General features: G+C 38.8%; 2 protein-coding genes across 2 annotated transcripts in view; one reads left to right on the top strand and one right to left on the bottom strand.

Moving 5' to 3' along the window:
• LOC139737421 (pericentriolar material 1 protein-like) overlaps positions 1–10,697 on the bottom strand; it is a 56,108-nt gene extending 45,411 nt beyond the window's left edge. Inside the window, exons 1-4 of the mRNA XM_071648095.1 lie at positions 10,580–10,697; positions 5,381–5,537; positions 4,019–4,123; positions 1,847–1,990 (exon numbers count right to left, since the gene is read on the bottom strand). Of these exons, the coding sequence (XP_071504196.1) occupies positions 1,847–1,990; positions 4,019–4,123; positions 5,381–5,536 (405 nt within the window). The 5' untranslated portion in view covers position 5,537; positions 10,580–10,697. The remainder of the gene's footprint in view (positions 1–1,846; positions 1,991–4,018; positions 4,124–5,380; positions 5,538–10,579) is intronic.
• Positions 10,698–11,599: 902 nt separating this feature from the next.
• Positions 11,600–20,936, top strand: LOC139737497 (trafficking protein particle complex subunit 2-like). The gene is made up of 6 exons (XM_071648168.1): positions 11,600–11,609; positions 15,197–15,375; positions 16,109–16,194; positions 16,747–16,808; positions 17,384–17,469; positions 18,148–20,936. Exons 2-6 carry the CDS (start codon positions 15,280–15,282, stop codon positions 18,244–18,246), a joined length of 429 nt encoding a protein of 142 aa, XP_071504269.1. The 5' UTR covers positions 11,600–11,609; positions 15,197–15,279; the 3' UTR covers positions 18,247–20,936.
• The last annotated feature ends 655 nt before the right edge of the window (positions 20,937–21,591 follow it).

Genomic DNA, 21,591 nt, shown 5'->3' with positions numbered 1-21,591 from the left:
TAAGTCTTTGATTACATTCTTGCCAGCTGTTACGACACATGCCAAATAAAAGCTGTGTGTGCAAATGATCTGTTATGCACACATGCTCACATACTTCCTGGTAAAGCTGCTCCATCTTTCAAGGAAATAGTCACATACACACAAAATACACCTCATTCATCATATCCATCTCATTATAGAACGTTTGCCTGCAATGTTACTTGTATTTGTACGATTAAAGCCATTTCAAATGTTTAACAAGGAAAAGTAGAAATTACGCGGTGCGTGATATATGTCCCCGCCGGAAGTAGCATTTTGTAGCAAAATGTGCAATATAGGTAAAAAATCAAGGTCAAAGGTCAAAGAAGTCAAAGGTCAAAATTCTGTGTAAAAGTTTTGAAGCCCTCACCTAGTGCCATCACATAAAGCAAACGGAATCGAAATCGGGTTAGAAATGGCGAAGGAGTAGCATTTTATAGCCAATGTACAATACAGGTCAAAAATCAAGGTCAAAGGTCAAAGAAGGCAAAGGTCAAAATTCTGTGTAAAGTTTTGAAGCCCTCACCTAGTGCCATCACATAAAGCAAACGGAATCGAAATCGGGTTAGAAATGGCGAAGGAGTAGCATTTTGTAGCCAATGTACAATACAGGTCAAAAATCAAGGTCAAAGGTCAAAGAAGGCAAAGGTCAAAATTCTGTGTAGAAGTTTTGAAGCCCTCACCTAGTGCCATCACATAAAGCAAACGGAATCGAAATCGGGTTAGAAATGGCGAAGGAGTAGCATTTTGTAGCAAAATGTACAATATAGGTCAAAAATCAAGGTCAAAGGTCAAAGAAGGCAAAGGTCAAAATTCTGTGTAGAAGTTTTGAAGCCCTCACCTAATGCCATCACATAAAGCAAACGGAATCGAAATCGGGTTAGAAATGGCGAAGGAGTAGCATTTTGTAGCAAAATGTACAATATAGGTCAAAAATCAAGGTCAAAGGTCAAAGAAGGCAAAGGTCAAAATTCTGTGTAGAAGTTTTGAAGCCCTCACCTAGTGCCATCACATAAAGCAAACGGAATCGAAATCGGGTTAGAAATGGCGAAGGAGTAGCATTTTGTAGCAAAATGTACAATATAGGTCAAAGGTCAAGGTCAAAGGTCACGACTGAAATTCTGTGTAGAAGTTTCAAAGCTCCCATGTAGTGCTATCATATAAAGCAAACAGAATCAAAATTGGCTCATAAATGACAGAGAAGTAGCAAATTGAAGATTTTGATCACACACGGACGCACACACGGACACACGGACGGACGGACGGACGGACGGACACACACACGTACGGAGCCCGTTTCATAGTCCCCTGCTCGAACTCGTTCGGCGGGGACAACAATGTTAACGACAAATCAAGTTAAATGACTAGTGGGATATTACAATTTGAATAGTGAGTTAGCTAATGTAATGTACGATGGGTGATAAGTTTGAATATCATTTGCCCAATTTGCAAGAGGTTTCAAAAATTTGCCAGTATGTCCTTGCTTTGTTTTGAAAGATATTTCTCTCCATGAATCGATGTCCATGCAGAGAAAATACACATATAAAAGATGGTGGTAGAGGTGAAATGGGGAAGGGGGATTGACAAGATGGTTTACTGTATAAGCTGTTACTTTCACGAGGGTTTTAATTTTTGCAGGCTTTACAAATCACTATTGGATCGCGAATTTAGCAACACACAAAAATGCTGCCATGTGCTAGGCTAATCCTGTATTTACGATAGGGCAGGGTCAATTCGTGAAAATGTCTGTGGCTTCCTTATTAGTGAAAATATCTGTATGCGAAAATAACAGCTTATACAGTAAATGATTAAATATTACGGGTCTTACGTCATCTACGTCACTAAATGTCAGCTGGTGGCGAAGATTCTCCAGCTCTTCCCGCTCCAGGAAAGAGGCAACCTGCTGGGTTCTGGGGTAGGTGGCCGGGGTGCGACGCCTGCTGGGTCCATTGCTCATTGCCCTCTGTGGCAGCTGTAACAAAATAAGAAGGAGTAGAGTCCAGAGGTCAGAAAGCTGACTACCATGTATCTCTGAGATCAATTACTATACATGGTCAGCATGTATAGCAATTTAAATTTCAGTTAGTCACTGAAATCATCCACCATTTCACTTCACTATAGAGACAAAGAGAAAATAGCATTAGCCTTTTTCTTTGCTGCAATTTTTGTTTTAACACAAATTATACTGTTTATCTCTCCTTGCATGCATGGAATGTAACATACACTACTGTTTTCTAGATATATTCAACCACGCCTGCATCAGGAAACATTTGATATTGGTTTTTTACTTCCGGAAGTGCAAAAATAGCTTGTGTCCTACCTAATCTGTCTGAAGAATCATTCCTATCAAACCTGAAATATTCATTGATGAATACAAATAATCTAGAGTATATACAACGGTTGCCAATATGGCTAAAAGGGTACTCAAGTGAATAAGTCAACATGAACTCTTACATACAAATGCCTTAAAAAGTACTAAACAAAAATTAACAAGGAAAAGTAGAAATTACGCGGTGCGTAATATATGTCCCCGCCGGAAGTAGCATTTAGTAGCCAATGTACAATATAGGTAAAAAATCAAGGTCAAAGGTCAAAGAAGTCAAAGGTCAAAATTCTGTGTAGAAGTTTTGAAGCCCTCACCTAGTGCCATCACATAAAGGAAACAGAATCGAAATCGGGTTAGAAATGGCGAAGGAGTAGCATTTTGTAGCCAATGTACAATATAGGTCAAAAATCAAGGTCAGAGGTCAAAGAAGTCAAAGGTCAAAATTCTGTGTAGAAGTTTTGAAGCCCTCACCTAGTGCCATCACATAAAGCAAACGGAAGTGAAATCGGGTTAGAAATGGCGAAAGAGTAGCATTTTGTAGCAAAATAAACAATACAGGTCAAAAATCAAGGTCAAAGGTCAAAGAAGTCAAAGGTCAAAATTCTGTGTAGAAGTTTTGAAGCCCTCACCTAGTGCCATCACATAAAGCAAACGGAATCGAAATCGGGTTAGAAATGGTGAAGGAGTAGCATTTTGTAGCAAAATGTACAATATAGGTCAAAAAATCAAGGTCAAAGGTCAAAGAAGTCAAAGGTCAAAATTCTGTGTAGAAGTTTTGAAGCCCTCACCTAGTGCCATCACATAAAGCAAACAGAATCGATATCGGGTTAGAAATGGCGAAGGAGTAGCATTTTGTAGCAAAATGTACAATATAGGTCAAAAATCAAGGTCAAAGGTCAAAGAAGTCAAAGGTCAAAATTCTGTGTAGAAGTTTTGAAGCCCTCACCTAGTGCCATCACATAAAGCAAACGGAAGTGAAATCGGGTTAGAAATGGCGAAGGAGTAGCATTTTGTAGCCAATGTACAATATAGGTCAAAAATCAAGGTCAAAGGTCAAAGAAGTCAAAGGTCAAAATTCTGTGTAGAAGTTTTGAAGCCCTCACCTAGTGCCATCACATAAAGCAAACGGAATCGAAATCGGGTTAGAAATGGCGAAGGAGTAGCATTTTGTAGCAAAATGTACAATATAGGTCAAAGGTCAAGGTCAAAGGTCACGACTGAAATTCTGTGTAAAAGTTTCAAAGCTCCCATGTAGTGCTATCATATAAAGCAAACAGAATCAAAATTGGCTCATAAATGACAGAGAAGTAGCAAATTGAAGATTTTGATCACACACGGACACACGGACGGACGGACGGACGGACGCACGACCTCACGGTGATATACTTGTGTGTCTACCCCTTTGTTCTCCCTTTTGTTAAAATAGACACACAAGCAAAAATTTTAGCCACACAAGCCTGACGGAATAAAGGCCATCTATTGTGCACTATTGTTCTCCTAGCCACACAAGCATACTCTCGTTAGCACGCACGGACACACGGACACACACACGTACGGAGCCCGTTTCATAGTCCCCTGCTCGAACTCGTTCGGCGGGGACAATAATGAACAGGAAATAAGAAAATATTGCATCTACTATTGTTATCTGTCTTTAGTCAATTTAAAGAGACAAACCTGTTGCCCTGATGAATTTTGTTCCCTTTCTCTATTCTTGGATTTCTTGCTGCGTACAACGGACGAAGGCTGCTCTGCAAAGGTTGAACTGGGCTTCCAGTTATACTGCACAATGGAGGTAGACAAACAAATCATTATGCAATGCCCAAAATATACAAAATAAACTTGATAGCTCCCAAATTGCGTACATTTCTGATAGTACTACTGTAAACGTGGAAATTTTCGCGGTACATTAATTTTCGCGGATTTCGCGCTACGTTCGGCTAGCGCGAATTCAAAAACGCGCGAATATATCTTCGCAATTTTCTATGCACATTTTGAACGGCCTGAATTGTGCGCGCTTCGTCGATGATACAGCTACGTAGCACAGACATGTTTACGCATATAGCAGTATCATCGCACGCACCGCACGCACCGAGCCCATGGCCGATTGCTACATCCCCGCGACTACAGTACTAGTACTACAGTACATCGAGTAAAATACACATGTACTACGTAGTTGAGCGCTTGTACTCGCACTCGCGCCGCTCGCTACGTCGCTTATCGTACGCTGGCATCGCTGGATGAAAACAGAGACTGTGTATTAACCCGCTGTGGAGCGCGAATTTAAGAACCCGCGAATATGTTTACGAGCCGCTCAGCGCGAAAAATTAATCGCGCGAAAATATTGACGTTTACAGTATGGTTCTTTCATACCGAGCGTTGATCCAACAGACTTTACAATGATGAAGTATGTGCGCATTCAATAAGTGAACATCCTGAGTCTGCTGATATGTGGCACTTGTTGCTTTAGGCAAAAAGCACTTGTACCCTCATTAGGTCATAATTTCATGACTACATTCAAAGACTTTAACTACTACTTCTACATGTATGCCATTTGCATGGGGCTGCAAGCCTTCCCTATAAAAGGATATTTACTGTAGTAGTATGAAAACTGGAACTTAAAAAGGTCCTGTTTACCTTTGGGAGCAGCGATTCAAAAAATGTACAAGATATCACATTTGATGCATACGTGTAGGTCAGTTGTATCACAAAACATCCTACCATAAAGGATTTTTGCAATAAAACCTGAAATATAAGGAGATATCACAATTTTCCTCATTAAACCGTAACTGTAGACGGTTTAGTCTGGAAACATTTTTAAATTATTGTTCACATTTTGTATATTTAACAATACTTAACATTGATTATACTGCTCAAATTTTTACATTGGTTGTTTCTATCCCTAACTCACATTTTAGAACTATTTTGAAGCACTGTAAAGCTGGGTTTTTGTTTCATCTGCAAATGGTAAATTATGCCTTTAAGAACATACCAAATGTTAAAGCAACAACATGACCTGTATCAAAGTGATGCACTTACATAGTTGTTAGGCTTGCTCTCTTCCTTGTCACCACCAATGGAGTTGAAGAGGAATCGATCATCGCTGGACTGGAGGGCATTGTATCTGGGCATGGAGTGGATGCGGGGCTCAGACATGACACCCCTTGGGAGCTGGGTAGCCTGGCCGGCTGCCATACTGTCACATAAAATACAATGTATAGGCAGGGCAGAGTTTAAAAGTGTGTAAAGAATAAACTTTTTGGACTGCATTGTGTACACTTATGTACGAGTTCTCCCTTGGTACATGTATATACAGTGTATGTACGTAATCAGTTTTGTAATTCAAACCGACTTGAAAATACAATGTGACATGTATGTTTGGGCCAAGAGGCAATTACTCTTATGATTTTTATGATAGCGCAAGTAGCAGACAGGATTCTATTTCAGAAACAATACAATATTTACACAGAGACAATTACTGTGAGTACGATAAAATTGCATCTTGCAACTATTGCGGGTACTATTACACTTTTGTTGGGGGTTTCTTCTATCAGTATGCAATTACCTTCTATTGTGTTTAGAGTAAACACAATTATATTGATGGCATTCCAAAACTAAAACAGGAAAAAAAATTCTGGATCTTTATACAGTTTATGCCTTTAAAGGGATCGTACAGTTTTGGTTGAGACCTCATTTCAGGTTTCTAACATTTTTTGGTGAGATAATGAGAAACCTCTTATGAAATATGAAAGAGCATGTAATTCTATGAGGAATTCAACGTTTATTTGATGAAAATTGGTTTTGAAATGGCTGAGATACACGTGTATCCAAAAAAGAGCGATTCAAATAAAGTGTGGGATCCACACTTTATTACGATTGCTTTGTTTTACTTTGTTTTTGGATGTTTCAGTCATTCCAAACCCGATTTTCATCAAATAAACTTTTAATTCCTCTTAAAATGGTATGCTCTGTACTATATCATAAGTGTTTTCTTGGTATCTCGCAAAAAGTTGAAAGCCCAATTCTCATCTCCACCAATACTGTACCATCCCTTTAATAAAATTTTCAGACAGTGTGAATATTAACACATTCTGTGACATTTGCTCTCCTACATGTATCTGAATTCAGAAACAATTCTCGAGAAATGGACAAACTTGTTTCACAATAGTCTCTTGATTATCTCAATCTTTAATTTGACCTGTATTCTACACCCATAGCAATTATAGGTCTTCCCATCCACACAGCAGGTAGACATGAGCAATCACAGCAGCATGATCATTTTCAGCAAAAGGGCTGTTGCGAAGTGACAGGCGTGACGAGTCGGGTTGGGACAGGGTTTCTGTTCGCAAAATTTATGCATGATTTTTCAAGAAACATGACACAACAAAGCACAACCACAGAACAGCTTTGGTTCCTTGTTACTCATCATGACAAGTACAAGTGATTATCAAGATTTCTAAACCTTCCTTTACTATTACCCACAATGTTCATGTGCAACCAGCCAAGAAAGTATGAAGGCTAAGGGGCCCATACCAAGAATGTTATTTTCAATGACAGGTCACAAGGAAAATAGACTGGAATGAAAGAATACTCCATTGTACACTTGTGAGACAGCTCTCCTAGTAAAAAACAAAACAAAAAAAAAACAAAAAACAAACAAACACACACAAAAAAAACACTAAGGCTAACTTTACTGTAAAACCTGAAAATTTCTTGAATTTTCTAAACCAGAAAATGTGAGTTTTGCGAGAGCACAGATCTGCGAAATTAAAATGCACGCAAAAATTCATGTTTACACTACAATGCATTGGATGCCAGAGGCAATTTGCAAAAATTTCATGTTGCAAAGAAAGCTGTTGGTTCCAACCCCTGAAAATTTCATGCCACGAAAATTCCTTGCTTTGTATAAGATATTTCAAATATGAAAGATGCTACCTGTTTCTCATATATAGACCACGTAATTTTTTAGTTTTTGTTTTGTTTTTGTTTTGTTTTTGTTTTACCTTGTGAACAAAATGGATTCTGGCATAAGCTAAACACTTTGGAAGTTAAATAATAACGATAATGAAAATAATAATAATAATAACAACAACAACAACAATAATAATAACAATAATAATAATAATTATGATTATAATAATAATAATTATCAAGGGTCGAAATTGGCGATGGTCCGCTGGCCATTGGCCACCCAAAATCACATCGGACTAGCTAAAAATCATAAAATTCTGAAGTTACTAGTCCGTCTGGCTAGCCAAAAAATCGCTTCAGTATCAAAATTGATTCTAAGTAGTCCGCCTGGCTAGTTAAAAAAAAAGTTAAGTGCGACCCCGATAAATCTATAATAATAATGATTATAATAATAATTATGATTATAATAATAATAACAATAATAACGATAATAATAATAATAATAATAATAATAATAATAATAACAATAATACAAGTCAAATTTCTGTTAAGGGCATATCTCACTCAGTGTAGACTTAGTGACTGCCATGACTGAGTCACCACTACTTGTGCAACTCGTAACTTGACAAAAAATTGGCTTGCGCTCTCATCTAGAAAGTGACTTCGAGGCGACTTCAGAGACCTCTCCAAACAAGGGTATAATTTATTTGCCCCAAAGTCACAGAGATGTTGCAGCAACATCTCTGAGATGTCTTCTCAGTCACGGAGACATTTCTGCAACATCTCTGGCAGGTCGCCAATGGGTCTCCACAAAATTACAGAGATGTCTTGGAGACCTCGCCAATAAAATTAGTCTCCACAACCAGCTGGAGACTGGAAAAAGTCTCTGAGAAAATCAAACATGTGCTGTCTGTGCTGGATGCCGCGGGATGCTTGCACAAATGGTGCCCAAAGGCTGGTGGACAGCCAAACTCATGTAGAAAGTGAACCCAAAATACTTACAAAGTGAATAGTTTGCTTACAAATTCGAGTACCCAGCTACTCTATTATCAGTGCAGAAGAGTAATTTGGAATAGATCCTACTTGCACAAGATCAGGTTAGTTCTGATTTTTTTATATTTCTCTTTTAAGGGCAATTCCGTGGTTTTAGTAATGTTACATTTCATCTACAAATTAAAAATTACTAATTTTCATATTCATTTTTACTACTTAATCACCATTTAATCATTTCAAGTCAAAATCATGTTAAAAGCATGTTCATCCTTCCCAGGTTTATGATGTATAAAAGAATGAATACAATTCACCAAATATTTGAGTTGCCATCGCAACTTAAAGGATTGGTTAGTAACATTACCTAAAAAGGAAATGTACTAAAACATCAATGTCTTGTGACAAAAAGTGTGCAAAAATGTAAGTTATTTATGTACAAACAAAGTGTTGCATTAATTTCAATTATTGCATCATAACATATGTTCCCTTAAATATTTTCAGCAGTTTGACTGACAATATTTTTTAACTAGACCCCCAAAAGCATGGTTACACCATGTAGTAACATTACAGTTAATGTTACATTTGTTGGTAGTAATTCTGCAGATCATTTCACCCTTTGTAATTGATGAAATATCACATGAACTCAGAAAATATTTAGATTTATTCATCTTTTTCCCTTTAGCAAAACATGGAGGAAAAAAAATATCCAAGGAACTCACTGTAATTTGCATTTATGTGATTTTTAATGGTCCCCAGTCCCACATGTACATTTCTAACGATGGTTTTAGATCTAACAAAGTCAATGAATATTTTAAGAAAAATAAAATCTACTGAATTTGAAAGACCTTCATGATTTCTGAATATCCATGGTATTAGAAATACCCAAATCAAAGATTAAGACAAAGAGGCACATTTTTTCAATTTTGTGCATTGATGTCATGTCCTCCTAACTGCGGAATTGCCCTCAAGAATATTTGTAAATAATGTCAGAAATGCAGACTTTAGTTTCACGGCACTGATTTTTGAGTGGAGAGGCGACAGCCGCAGAAAAACTTTTTGAGTCAGATCAGGCCAATAAGGTGGCTGTCCCGCATTGAGTGAACCCACTAAAACTTGATCTTTGTCACAATGAACAGACAGAATGTTTTTCTTCTTTTCATCATGGAGAGTGGACATGTGTAGACTCTAGTTTCTAACAAAAAATCACCACGCAAATTTGTGGCAATTTCTTGAGTCTCTATGTTTTTGTTTTTTTTAAGCTGTTATAGGTAGTTAATGGTGTGACCTGGTGCATACTTACAAACGTAAACTGTGACTATTTTTTACTTATCTTTAAAGACAAAAGGGAAATATACCTTCGACTGCAATTATCACTTTAATCTTTTGAGCTATGGTCCCGATGCGCGAGAAAAATGGGTTCCATGCGTGAGATCTTGAGACGGACCTTTTTTTAAATGCGTGAGACTTGGTAGCTCTGTACATGTATGTGGCTGCTGTCTATGTCAGATGTGCGATGGATGACAAGTGAAGAGGAGGCCTCCTGAGCATTCCGGGCTGTCCAGGGCAGGGGTGCTCATACAATGACAATGTAACTTGTTATATTCCATACGAAGGGGAGAGTGTCTTATGAGCAGGAGCCCCCCCCCCCCCCCCACCCCATGAGGAGATGCAGATTTTTAGGCGAATCGAGTCACTCCAGTTTTCCTCATCTACACTTGTAGCTACTACTTTTTGTCCTTTTTTTTTTAAAATCAGTCACGTCCTTATGCCTGAGCCTCACCGCAATTGCAGTATTACTTGTACACTACCACGTAACCAGGCGGTATGCACAATTTGCAATTAAACTTTTAATACCACAAGATTCTAACACTAACAGTTAATCTCCGCCTACACACACACACACACACACACACACACACACTTTACTCAAGAGGGGATAGCAGAAGAGCCTGAATGGAATCTATACTGCTCGCATCATTACATCAGAACAACATCAGTCTCAACAGCCGCCAGCAGATGTCAGGCGAATAATATTCGAGATGTCCAACCTCAAATAACATAAAGAATACAACAAAATACAACTAAATAATTTGACATTAGGCGATGATTTGAAAGCATAACCAGGGGGCTATATAAATTCCTGAATTAAATGTCCTACGAGGCCAAAATTAAGACCACCACGAGTGACATGACCTTTTGAGACGGCCATACTTGAACAAGATGGCGCTATGCCACCGCTTGCAAACACCATGACAACCATTTGACTAAATTCGTTGTTTTGAACAGTTCAGACCTCAATCAAGAAAATGAAATTCATGGGAGCCTTGAATAATATACCTTCTTGCTCTTCACAGCGATTTCCGAGTACACACTGTTCTGAACACCTGGAAAGAAGCTGCAACAGAATGGTAATTATTGCTCTCGTAGACACCCGTACATTTCCAGATTGGCTGCCATTTTCCACTGAGATGAGCGAGAAAATCGAAAATCTAAACATTGCGCATGTACAGTATCAATATCAGTTCGCCTGCCAATTTTGTATGCAAATTCTTCATTGATGTTACTTTGTGCTGTAGTCAACTCATGATAAGAAATGCACCGTAGGTAAATGAATTCGAAATCATAGTGTTGCAATAAGCTACTACCTATTCCTCGTTATCATTTTCGTCCATTATCGAAATGATTTTCAAGAAAATCAAGGACTAATTGATTGGCGGACGTGTTTTTGAGGATCTGGTTGGTGGCAAGGCACAATGGCGCGCGCCTCGTATCAAGGGTGCTGATTGGATGGTGGTACTATACATGGCCGGTACCGATGGTACACTGCATGCAATGATGAAGGTACAGGATATTCTCCGATGCGCTGGCTAGTGCTAGAGGAACCCCCATAGTTATGTGTGTAAATGCAGGAACCCACTGGTACGTAGCGTGAGAGGGATTCGGTGCGTTTGTGTACGTTTGTTACGGCGAGCCAGCTGTATACTGTTCATCAGCTGTAGCTGTTCATCCATTTGGCCTCCCCGCTCGCGTTTTTTTTTAAGACGGCACAGATTGGGGTATGGCGCGTGTTAAACCTATGGGAAAAACGTTGGGTTAGGGTTTTTGGTTATGGTTATGGTTAGGGTTAGGGTTAGGGTTGGGGTTAGGGTTAGGGTTAGGGTTAGGGTTAGGGTTTGATGGTTAGGGTTAGGATTAGGGTTAGGTTTAGGGATAGGGCCCCCAATAGATTTTTAGTTTCCCCAATCTGTGCCGTCTAAAAAAAACACGCTCCCCGCTCCGCCCGCCCACACCTCGTCGCGTCCTGTGCAACGTAGCGGCGGCCGCCCTACGATTTCCAGAGTGTCCAGTACAATAACACAGGAATACAGTAAATAGCGAATCCTTCTGTAACTTAGTTTAAGAATATATTTGTTGCATCGCATACCTAGAAGCCATCTAAATATCTTGATTGATCTACAAACGAGTCTAAAATGAAGGATGTTTATTATCGTAAAGTTGTTAGTCAGTGTGGCCGTAGCGTGGTGATGGTGGGTGATTGTGCAATGAGATCGGGGGCCTGTTTCACAAAGGTCGCACTTAGTAAGTCAGACTTAGCGCTAGTCAATCTTAGTCTAAGTGCGACTTTTTAAGTCTGTTTCACAAAGTCAATCTTAGGCTAAGACTGACTTATTCGATTTGAATAATAATGTACGAGCCAAAAATATGCAAATTAGCCATTTGTTGTCTGCTGATGATTTTTGAGTAATTTCTGGAAGGGAAATTGCTTTGATTTTCTGCAACTACGATTCATGACATTACTGTATCATTCGTTATTCACAGTGCTCATTTACTGACTCATATTATTTCTCTTTTGTACATGAATAGCCGCTCGTTTGATGATTATTTTGATATAACAGATGTTTTGTGCATGAGGCCTCTTTAATCCAGTCCCACATGTATTGGACTGTGTGAAAGTTAGGATGAATGGGGTTGCTCGCGCAGCTCGCAGCATCTAGCTGGCACTGATGATATGATCTCTGCATTCTGTACAACCATTCACATTGCACAATTGGTAACTGTGGACCTTGGTAGAAGAGGATTCTGGCTAGCCTCTTGTTGCACACGAAGAGAAGTTTTCTTTTCCAACTAGCTAGGGTTGGTCGTAACTACAGAAGTGAGTGTAGCTTAATCTGTTACTACTGTTAAGTGTTAGTCATTAGGTAGGTCCTTGAAATTATGTAATTTGAGCAAGAGATGATTCATCGAAGGTTAGCATGGTTAGGAAGGGACTGAATATTATGAACTCTGTGTGTGTTGTACCAGTACTTGTATTGTAATTTGTAGAGTCTGCTCATTAGTAATATCATGTCATTAGACAATGTCTACATTAGCCCGACCAGACGCTGTTAATACAATGTGCGAATAACTGGGCTGTGTATAGTTATGTCTACATATAAACTCTTATCAGTTCTAGTATTAGTATGACTATCAATTAAACATGCCTATGCCTAACAGTTAGTGTAGAGTCTGTGCACTGTGTTATTAATCAGGATAGGGGCACAGTGCCACATCTTCATGATTTTGAAGAAAACAAAGTGCATGATTGCCCTAGACTGCATGTATAAGGTTAGTTAGAACCATAATAAATCATAGCTATGGCTATCAATTGGTCGAATTTTAAAGTCCAATTGCTGGGCCCTGAGTTGAATTGGAAAGTAATTGATGAATTTATGCATTTTCGGATTTTGGAATGTGTTTGAGAACTGCATCAATCAAGATTAGGCATAGAAACTACTAGACCTCTAACGTTTTCCGTGTATACGTTTAATACTGTAGCCTTTGATGCGAGGCAGAGGTGACTGTCTATTGGCTAACCGTTTCCTCTAACTGACACAAAATGCTTGGGGGGGGGGGGGGGTTGTTATGTCTTATTTTGTTTTGTTTTTTGCTTCCAGGAAAAAAAAAAGCATTCATTAAGATGTAACTGGTACCGTAGAAATGGAACTTGGCTAATTTCATTGGCAGTCATGTGTAGGGGTGTAGACCAATAAATCTGCCTCTTGTTGGGTAGCCTCTTGTTAATTGTATATCGGTCGCTAATGCAGTCGACCGTATTACAGACTGTACAGATACAATTAGGCTACCAAACAAGAGACAAATTTATCGGTCTAACCAGTTAGTGTAGATAGACACAGCCCTGTCCTGTACACAAGAGGTATGATATTTCTAACAAGTACCAGGTATAGGTCTAACTAATTTGTTGGGTTTTTCTAATTTGTTGTGAATGCATGACATCTATAGTATAATGGATAGGCATGCATTAATATTCATGGGTAAGCAGCTAAGAAGATAACACAGGTAAGAAAGGATTGGTAGAAATATAATTAATTTCCAAAGTCCAGATACATGTAGATTATATAGCTCTTTATGAGCTAAAATTTTGGTTTAACTTAACAGTTCAAACTACCAGTACATTTGTAGGTAGGGATCTATTTTTATGACTATTTTTAATTTGGACCATTGTTCAGTGAATAGTGTAGGAGTAGACCCTCTACGAAACTAGTGATTCTCTAGTTTGTTAAAAATACTGCCATCTCACTCAGGATAAGATAAAGTGGAAGAAATTAATGAATATTAGGAGTTGATTATGCTTTTGAACTTCCCATTTTGGAATTTAAGTCTGACTCTACGCATGGCTTCAGGCCATGCGTAGAGTTACGCAGGACTTGGTGGGACTTACGCATGACTTAAGCTTTGTGAAACAGGATTCAAAGTCCTGCGTAAATTTACGCAGGACTTAGGGATTTACGCAGGGTTTGGGGATTTACGCATGAGTTAAGTCAAACTTAAATCTTTGTGAAACACCCCCCGGGGCATCGGGGCTCTGCTCTGGGGGTGTGTACTGGCAAGGAGCTTGAAGCTCCAACAGAAGTCCAATTGGTACCGCGGCCCGGGGGTTGAATTTCAGTTCACGAGATTGGATGAATCCGACTTCAAAGCACTGCACTGTAACTTTATATGGCGACCATAACTGGGAGGTGCTTTCTAAGAAGAATAAAAGCACTTTCAATGGGTTAACTTATGCAATGAGCCAGGTGTGCATGCTGCTTTGTCAATGCATAAATTAAACTGCAATAAACAGAAAAATCCATCTGTCCGGAGGAGTTTTTTAAAATCATTTTTGAACTTATATGGGAGGGGATTCCGCGTTGACCAAAGTCTGGTCGGACTACACTAAAATGTAAAGACTTAAGTTCAAACAAGGCATTTCGATACATAATTTTGGTCAACATTACGAATCACTTTTAATTGGTTGAGGCGTTAATCATTACGCACCTTGGAAGTTTGATAAAACATTTTAGCAGTACTACTGCAGCAATTGAACTGAATATTCCATAATAATTCCACAACTTTGAACCTGTACTGTAGGCTGTAAAGAGAGATGAACAAGCGACTGATGTGCGCTTGTCAGAGAGGTGGTTGTTACTGTAGTGTTAGAGTGAGACAAGTTTTAAGTCATTCTTATTCTAATACAAGTGTAAAGAAGCATTCATCAGAGCACTATTGTCAGAGACATGCAGGGGCGGATCCAGGAGTTCCGAAAAGAGGGGGCGCCTCTACAAAATTAAAGGGGGCATGCACCCCCATTTTTTCCTTTTGATTTCTTTTGTTTTAGCAAAAAATAAAGGGGGGCGTGTGCCCAATGCGCTCCCCCCTGGATCCGCCACTAGACACGTGAGAATAATGATGTTGGATGTTGAGACAATGCAATTAAAAATACACTGTACTAATCGGCAATGGCTTAATTGACATCTGTTGCAAAGTGTATTTTTGTCAGTGAGTATACATGCTACAGTACAGAAGAGTTTGTAGTCTTATCTAAAAATCTTGCCTGTTGCATGATGGGGCATGAATGATTTGTGCAGGGGGCATTGAGTGAATGATGTCTTTTCTCTGATGTTCATTGTTCCACAGGACAACTGTTCTGGATGTACTAGTGTGAGAGCCAAGATCGTTGCGCTATTTTGTGAACTAAGACAAACCTGACCGGAGAAGCGATGTCTGGGAACTACTACTTTGTTATTGTTGGTCACCACGACAACCCCATCTTTGAAATGGAGCACAACAGCCAATCAAAAGCAGCAGATGCAAAGGTGAGTATTAGAATGCATGCTTGGCATTCTGACAACCTAGAAATCACCGGGCGGTATTTTTATTTTTATTTAGGGCTATTCTCTTCTTTGTTAGTTTTGCCATAAAATGCAATTTCTCTGCAAAAGAAAATTTCTTTAACATTTTGTACAGATAGGCCCGAATTCACGAAGGTGGTACAAATGAAACCATGGTTTAAACCATTTTTTAAACCATGGACAAAAACCATGGAGCGCCAAGTGTCGCATGGAATGTATATGTCGTTACGAAATCAGTCATCTCGTCAATGAAATGATTATTTTGTAACAAAATGACAACATTTTGTAACTAAATGAACATTTCATCCACGAAATGATAATTTCGTTAATGAAACAGTAATTTTGTCGACGAAATGACCAATTTCATAACGAAATATTCCGTGCGACACTTGGCGCTCCATGGTTTTTGTCCATGGTTTAAACCATGGTTTCATTTGTACCACCTTCGTGAATTCGGGCCAATAAGTTGTAACACAGATTTGATAACTATGAACCGTTATCCATCTGTTTAGCAATGGACAGTTGCAATGCACAAGTATATTTTGAAAAAAACAGCAAAAAACACTGCATCTTCATTTCTGTGGAGAAATATGGGCATAGCAATATCAAGTTGTATTTTGGTAATGCACGTGTACAAATTATGATTTAATGGAAGTATGGCTCATGTTTATTATGTGAATTTCTTTGGCAATTGCAGAAAGATGATCACAGGCATTTGAATCAGTTCATAGCCCACGCTGCCCTGGATATGGTAGACGAACAGATGTGGACAACGTCCAACATGTGAGTCCATCAAAGTCTGCAGATTTGGGGCAGAAAGGCCCGGCTACGTACTGTTGTGTGACGTGTAGTGGTTCACTTTTGGACCATGCTCAAACTCTATTCTCTGCTGTTATTTATTTTTGTTAAATGTCAAATTTCTTTTCAGTGGTAGTGTAGTTCCATTTCATATAGGTACAGTGTGTAAGCTGACTGTTGAATTCCAGGAGTCGAAATTGATCTTCAGAATTGAATGCTTTTAACAATGTCACATTGTCAGCATACAAACAAATGGATGCTTCACAAGCATTTTTTTTTTTTTGTGGTACCGTATTTGATTCTTTCCATTCCTTTCTTGTTCAGATTTTTACCATACAACAGCAGAATGACTGAGTGTGAATGCCATGTAACCTTGTAAATGCAGTATTAAACCTTGTAAATGCAGTATTACAATTGTAAATGATATATACAAATTTCCGTCATATTGTTCAGTAAGAATGGGTTTTGCAGCAGTCATTTGAAAACACTCTAATACTTTATGACTCTTTCATTCATTTTTTGTGTTTGTTTTCATAGGTACCTCAAGACAGTGGACAAGTTTAACGAGTGGTTTGTGTCGGCATTTGTCACTGCAGGAAATATCCTTTTCATGTTATTCCAGCAAACAATTTGATTATCAAATAACCTTACTTTAGAACTCTGTTTGAATGAAGTGGGGGTGGGGTGGTTAATGGGCAGATGCATTGACCCTTGACCCATACAAGCATGAGTTTCATCCCTATCCAGAGCCCCCTCCACCCCCCCCCCCCCCCCCGACACACACACACACACAACTGTCTGTACAGCCACCGTGTAAAATCATGCTTAATTGTTACACTGGTCATAACTATGGTACATCACCATACTAATTGCTCATATTTAGTCCCACATCTATCATGTTTGTGTTGGCCCTCATGTTTTGATCTCAGACTTCTGCTAGTAATATCTTGCATGTATTCAGGTAATTAAAAAAAAATGCCTTTAGAGCGCTACAAGCATATAAAAGGTAAAGATTCATAATTGATTTTTTTGAAGCATTTCTTGAAGCATACTTAATAATGTGCACCATCTTTATCGCATATCGGTTACAATATTCCATATCTGACTAGGATTTAAAGAGCGAAGGATTGTGTGAATGCATTTGATGGTGTATTCCTTGACTGACCTTTGACACGGATGAGATTTTTGGTGTTGCATGACATCAAGAACGAAGACGGCATCAAGAACTTCTTCTCAGAAGCGTATGAGATCTTCATTAAGGTAAGTTGTGATACTGCTCAAGTTTAGATGCACATACTGGTACCTGTATTGACAAGATTTTTTTTTATAGTAAAATTATGTCATATGAAAATATGTATGTACTGTGCCTTTGTGTGTGTGTGTGTGTGTGTGTGTGTGTTTTCATACTTAGCACAAATGAATACGTCAATTAAAAAGGCAATGAGAAAACGTGAAAAAAGTTGCTCTTCAACTCATCATTGTCGTCTCAGCATACTCTGTCAGAGCTAGCTTCCCTTACGGCAGTGTAGTAGAAGCAGCTGTTTTGAGCCATTCTAGTAGCTTTCTCCATGGAACTAAACACCTCTTTCATTGTCCTGTCCCATCTACATCTTGGTCTCCCTCTACTATGTTTCCCAGGAAATTGGGCCGCAAGGACTCTTTTTTTTTTTTTTCCATCCCGTCATGTCTCATAACATGTACTGGAGTACCGATGTTTTGACAAACTGTTGTATGCTTTCCTCCCAGTCCTTGTAAGAAGTGCACCTATTATTTTTTTTTTTTATATGTCATCCATGTAATAACAGATATTGTTCATATGTGTATGTGTGTGTATTTCTTTGATTTTTCTTCTTTGTATGCATGGCATTGTTCATTCAATTGTTCAACTGAATTCTAATAAAACAGTTTTTGTTCTGCATTCCATTCTGTTCCCGACAGCTTGCCATGAATCCCTTCTACGAGCCCAACACACCCGTCCGATCCCCCGCCTTTGAGAAGAGGATACAACAGCTGGCCAAGAAATTCCTCTCCAGCTGATACGGCACCCGATCCGATGGATTCTAGATAACTCTTTACTATGTGTACAGAGATTTGACTCTTCTGCTTTGAGGTCATATTCACAAAATCTCCAGCTTTCCCATCTGACTTTGAGTATCTCTTGCTCTAGCTGCGTGTTTCCTCCTTAAGATGTATTATCTTCCACTTAAAATTTAGCTTTCTCCCACTCAACTTCAGTTTTGTCATACATGTTCCAAAATAAGGCTAAGGTAGCACTAGAGAGCATCTATAACTGTAGAATCCCCAGGGCCCTGAAGTGGATTCCAGAGCCCAGGTGCAAGGGACGTCTCGCTTTGTGCTTGTGATGTACACATATTCGCACATTGAGAGTCTCCAGTTTGCTAGGGGGTCCAAGAAGGAGAATCTCCAGTTATCAGTTAAGACTTGTATGGGGTTGGAGTTGCTACATTCATATCGATAAACGTACATGTATATGAATATTTGAATTGCATGTGATATGGGAATAGCAACGTAAATCATGATGATCCTATGTGATTTCAGAGAACCCATTGTTTGTATTTACAACTCAGCTGTTGGGAAAGGCTGGAAAAAAAGGGCTTTTCACTTCATAGACCATCAGTGTGTTCTCATTTAAAATTATGATCATTAGTGGTAATTGCTTATTTTATAATGTGCATGTTCAGTGTTGCCTATTTATTTCATTTGTGTGTGGGGAGGGGGGGCACAAAGATATCAACCCAAATGCTCTGTAGTCATGGTGACATGACATTTGCTCCTCTGACAGTTGCTTTGGTCTTATTTTCTCCAAGAACTTAGGGTTAGGGTTAAGGTTGTGACACAGTTGTAGGTTTAGTTTGATGTGAGGATAGGGCTAAGGTTTATGTTTGTGGGTAAAATTTATGTTTGGCTCAGTGTGCAGATATTTCATGGGAGTAATTGTCACTCTGTAGTCTCATGTGTCTTTGGTTTTTAGAGGTTCTGAAAGTGAGATGACAGTCAAAGAGATAACAGTATGAAACTCAATATTGCTTCATCCACCTCTCAAGGGGAAGAGGAGCAAATATGTTTGATGTTTTATCTTGAATGGGACTTGTTAAAATATTTCCACGAGATGGCATTGACATGTAGGAGCTCTGTGCAGCAGAGGCACTGTAGTTGAAATGTGAGTTTATTGATGTGAATCATGTGTTTGCAGTAGAAAGCCTGCTGGTCTACACTGTGAACTGTCTTTGCTCAAAATGTTAATTGCAGAACTGCCTTACTGGGACAAGATATGATCTCACTGTATAAGATCTTGGGAGTGTTTTTGTTTGTTTGTTTGTTTGTTTGTTTGTTTGTTTTTGAAAGAGAAAACTGGTATCACGAACCAACCAAATACAAAATAGTTTGTTACGAGTACGTGCAATATAACACAAGAAGTTCTCAATGTTGAGACATTTATGTATTTCATGATACACAGTGTGCGAGCCGTAGTAACATGTCTTACAGATGAATTACTCTTATGATCATCTGTGTTTGGATTTTATTTCGTTAACACTATCAGAAATTTATGTTGGAAGTACAAAGTGAAGATACACAGTCAAGCATGTATTTACCTGTGACATGTTGGATGTTAGGATCAAAAGGTAACAAAACAGTGTTTGACTGCATGCTCTATTCATTCCAGGTCCCTGCTGCATAAATGTTGAGATCAAACATAAGTCAGAGTCAGAAAATCAAACTTTCTAATGTAAGTCAGCAAATACTAAATTCTGATTGGCTGAAAACTGACATATTTGATTTTATCTGTTTATGCTACATGGTCCTGCTGCCAGATGTAGTTCCACCTCCATCTTGTGCCAGCTTAGAAAAATGTCTTACAGGGACATACCGTTGTGTTTAGCGATAAGATGAACAGTCCATGATAAGGGACTAAACCACAGCTGTCAATGTCTTTAACCTTTGTGGCCCAAAATTATGGGAAATATACCATAAACCTGTATGTCACTGTCATACAGCCAGGTTAGCATAGATACTGCTATCCCATAAGCACTATGCTTATGTGGTCTTCTTCGCTTGCTGCTGATATTGTTGCAAGGTGAGCATGTCTACAGAAGTTGGACTCTGAGCCAAATTGTGCAGATTCATAAAATTTAGGCGAGCATATTGCAGAATACTGTGACAATGACGAGTGGATTTCACTTTGAGCTGCGACAATATGCAGTCAAACCTGGCTTAGTGGCCACCTGTCTACAGCAGCCGCCTACTGTGTATGGCCACTGAAGAAATTCTGTCCGAGAGAATAGCCATACTATGTAAAAGATCCCGTCTACAGTGGCCATCTGTCAATAGCGGCTGCCCTTTTCATCTCCTTTGCGTGGCTGCTATAGGCAAGTTTGACTGTACCTGTAGCTGTATGTACAAGTAGGTTGTTTCATACATTCCTTCATAGATCTGCTGCTACACTGTACTGTACAGGGTAGAGTAGTTTACTTACAGTCACAAATCATACATGTACTTGAGAATTGCAGAGAGCCGTGACCCAGACAAAACCTGTAGGCCTACTATGATTGAGTACAGTCAGTGTGTTTCATGTTGGCTCCCTGTGTTAATGTATGAGAATTCAGTTCCCAATGTGTTCCTGCTACAGCAATGATTTTGTTTTAGTACTGTATCAGATTGATGAAATACTTATTTCATTTACATGTCTCCATGTACTCTTATATGTAATAAAGCCTGAAGTATGTAAAAAGCTAAAAGCTTTTGTGGTTGTATATGTGTTCAATGTAAATCATAACTTCAATTTACCTTATAAAATATCATTGAGCATGAACAAGCAGAATACATTCACATCGTAATGTAATAGGTGTGCATGGTGGGAAGAGAAATGGTACCCAATATATGTAGATTGAGTGAATGCAGCAATATTAGTATGGAGAACAATTCGTTTGAGGAAAATCGGACCATATGTTTGAAAGTTATGAATTTCTAATGTTTCGGTGCTGCCATTGATGGTAAGAACATAGCAGTATTTGCCACTACAGGACTATGTGCTAAACATATAAAGAGAATTCCACAAAATGTAATCTTTTATGCAAAGTTCACATTCCCTTAGCTTGTTCTGACATATTATGCTAAGGGGAATTGGAAGAAGTAAATCAAGTGCTCTTTTATTATGCTAGAAAAATCAGAATACATTGTACAATTGTATATTGAATTCTCTTTATATCTTTTATTTTCTTGCAGTGATGTCACAAACTGTTCTCGTCTTCTCACCCAGCGATGACAGCACCAAAAATGGAAAAAAGTCATAACTTTTGAATGGATTGTTTAATCTTCCTCAAACTTCACTGACGCGTTCTAATACTGGATGTGGCCTTCACT

The sequence above is a fragment of the Diadema antillarum genome, unplaced genomic scaffold (assembly GCF_040938485.1).
Source record: "Diadema antillarum isolate AM-2024a unplaced genomic scaffold, OU_Dant_1.0 seq00000693_RagTag, whole genome shotgun sequence".
Lineage (NCBI taxonomy): Eukaryota > Metazoa > Echinodermata > Echinoidea > Diadematoida > Diadematidae > Diadema > Diadema antillarum.
This window is presented reverse-complemented; position numbering and strand designations above follow the sequence as displayed.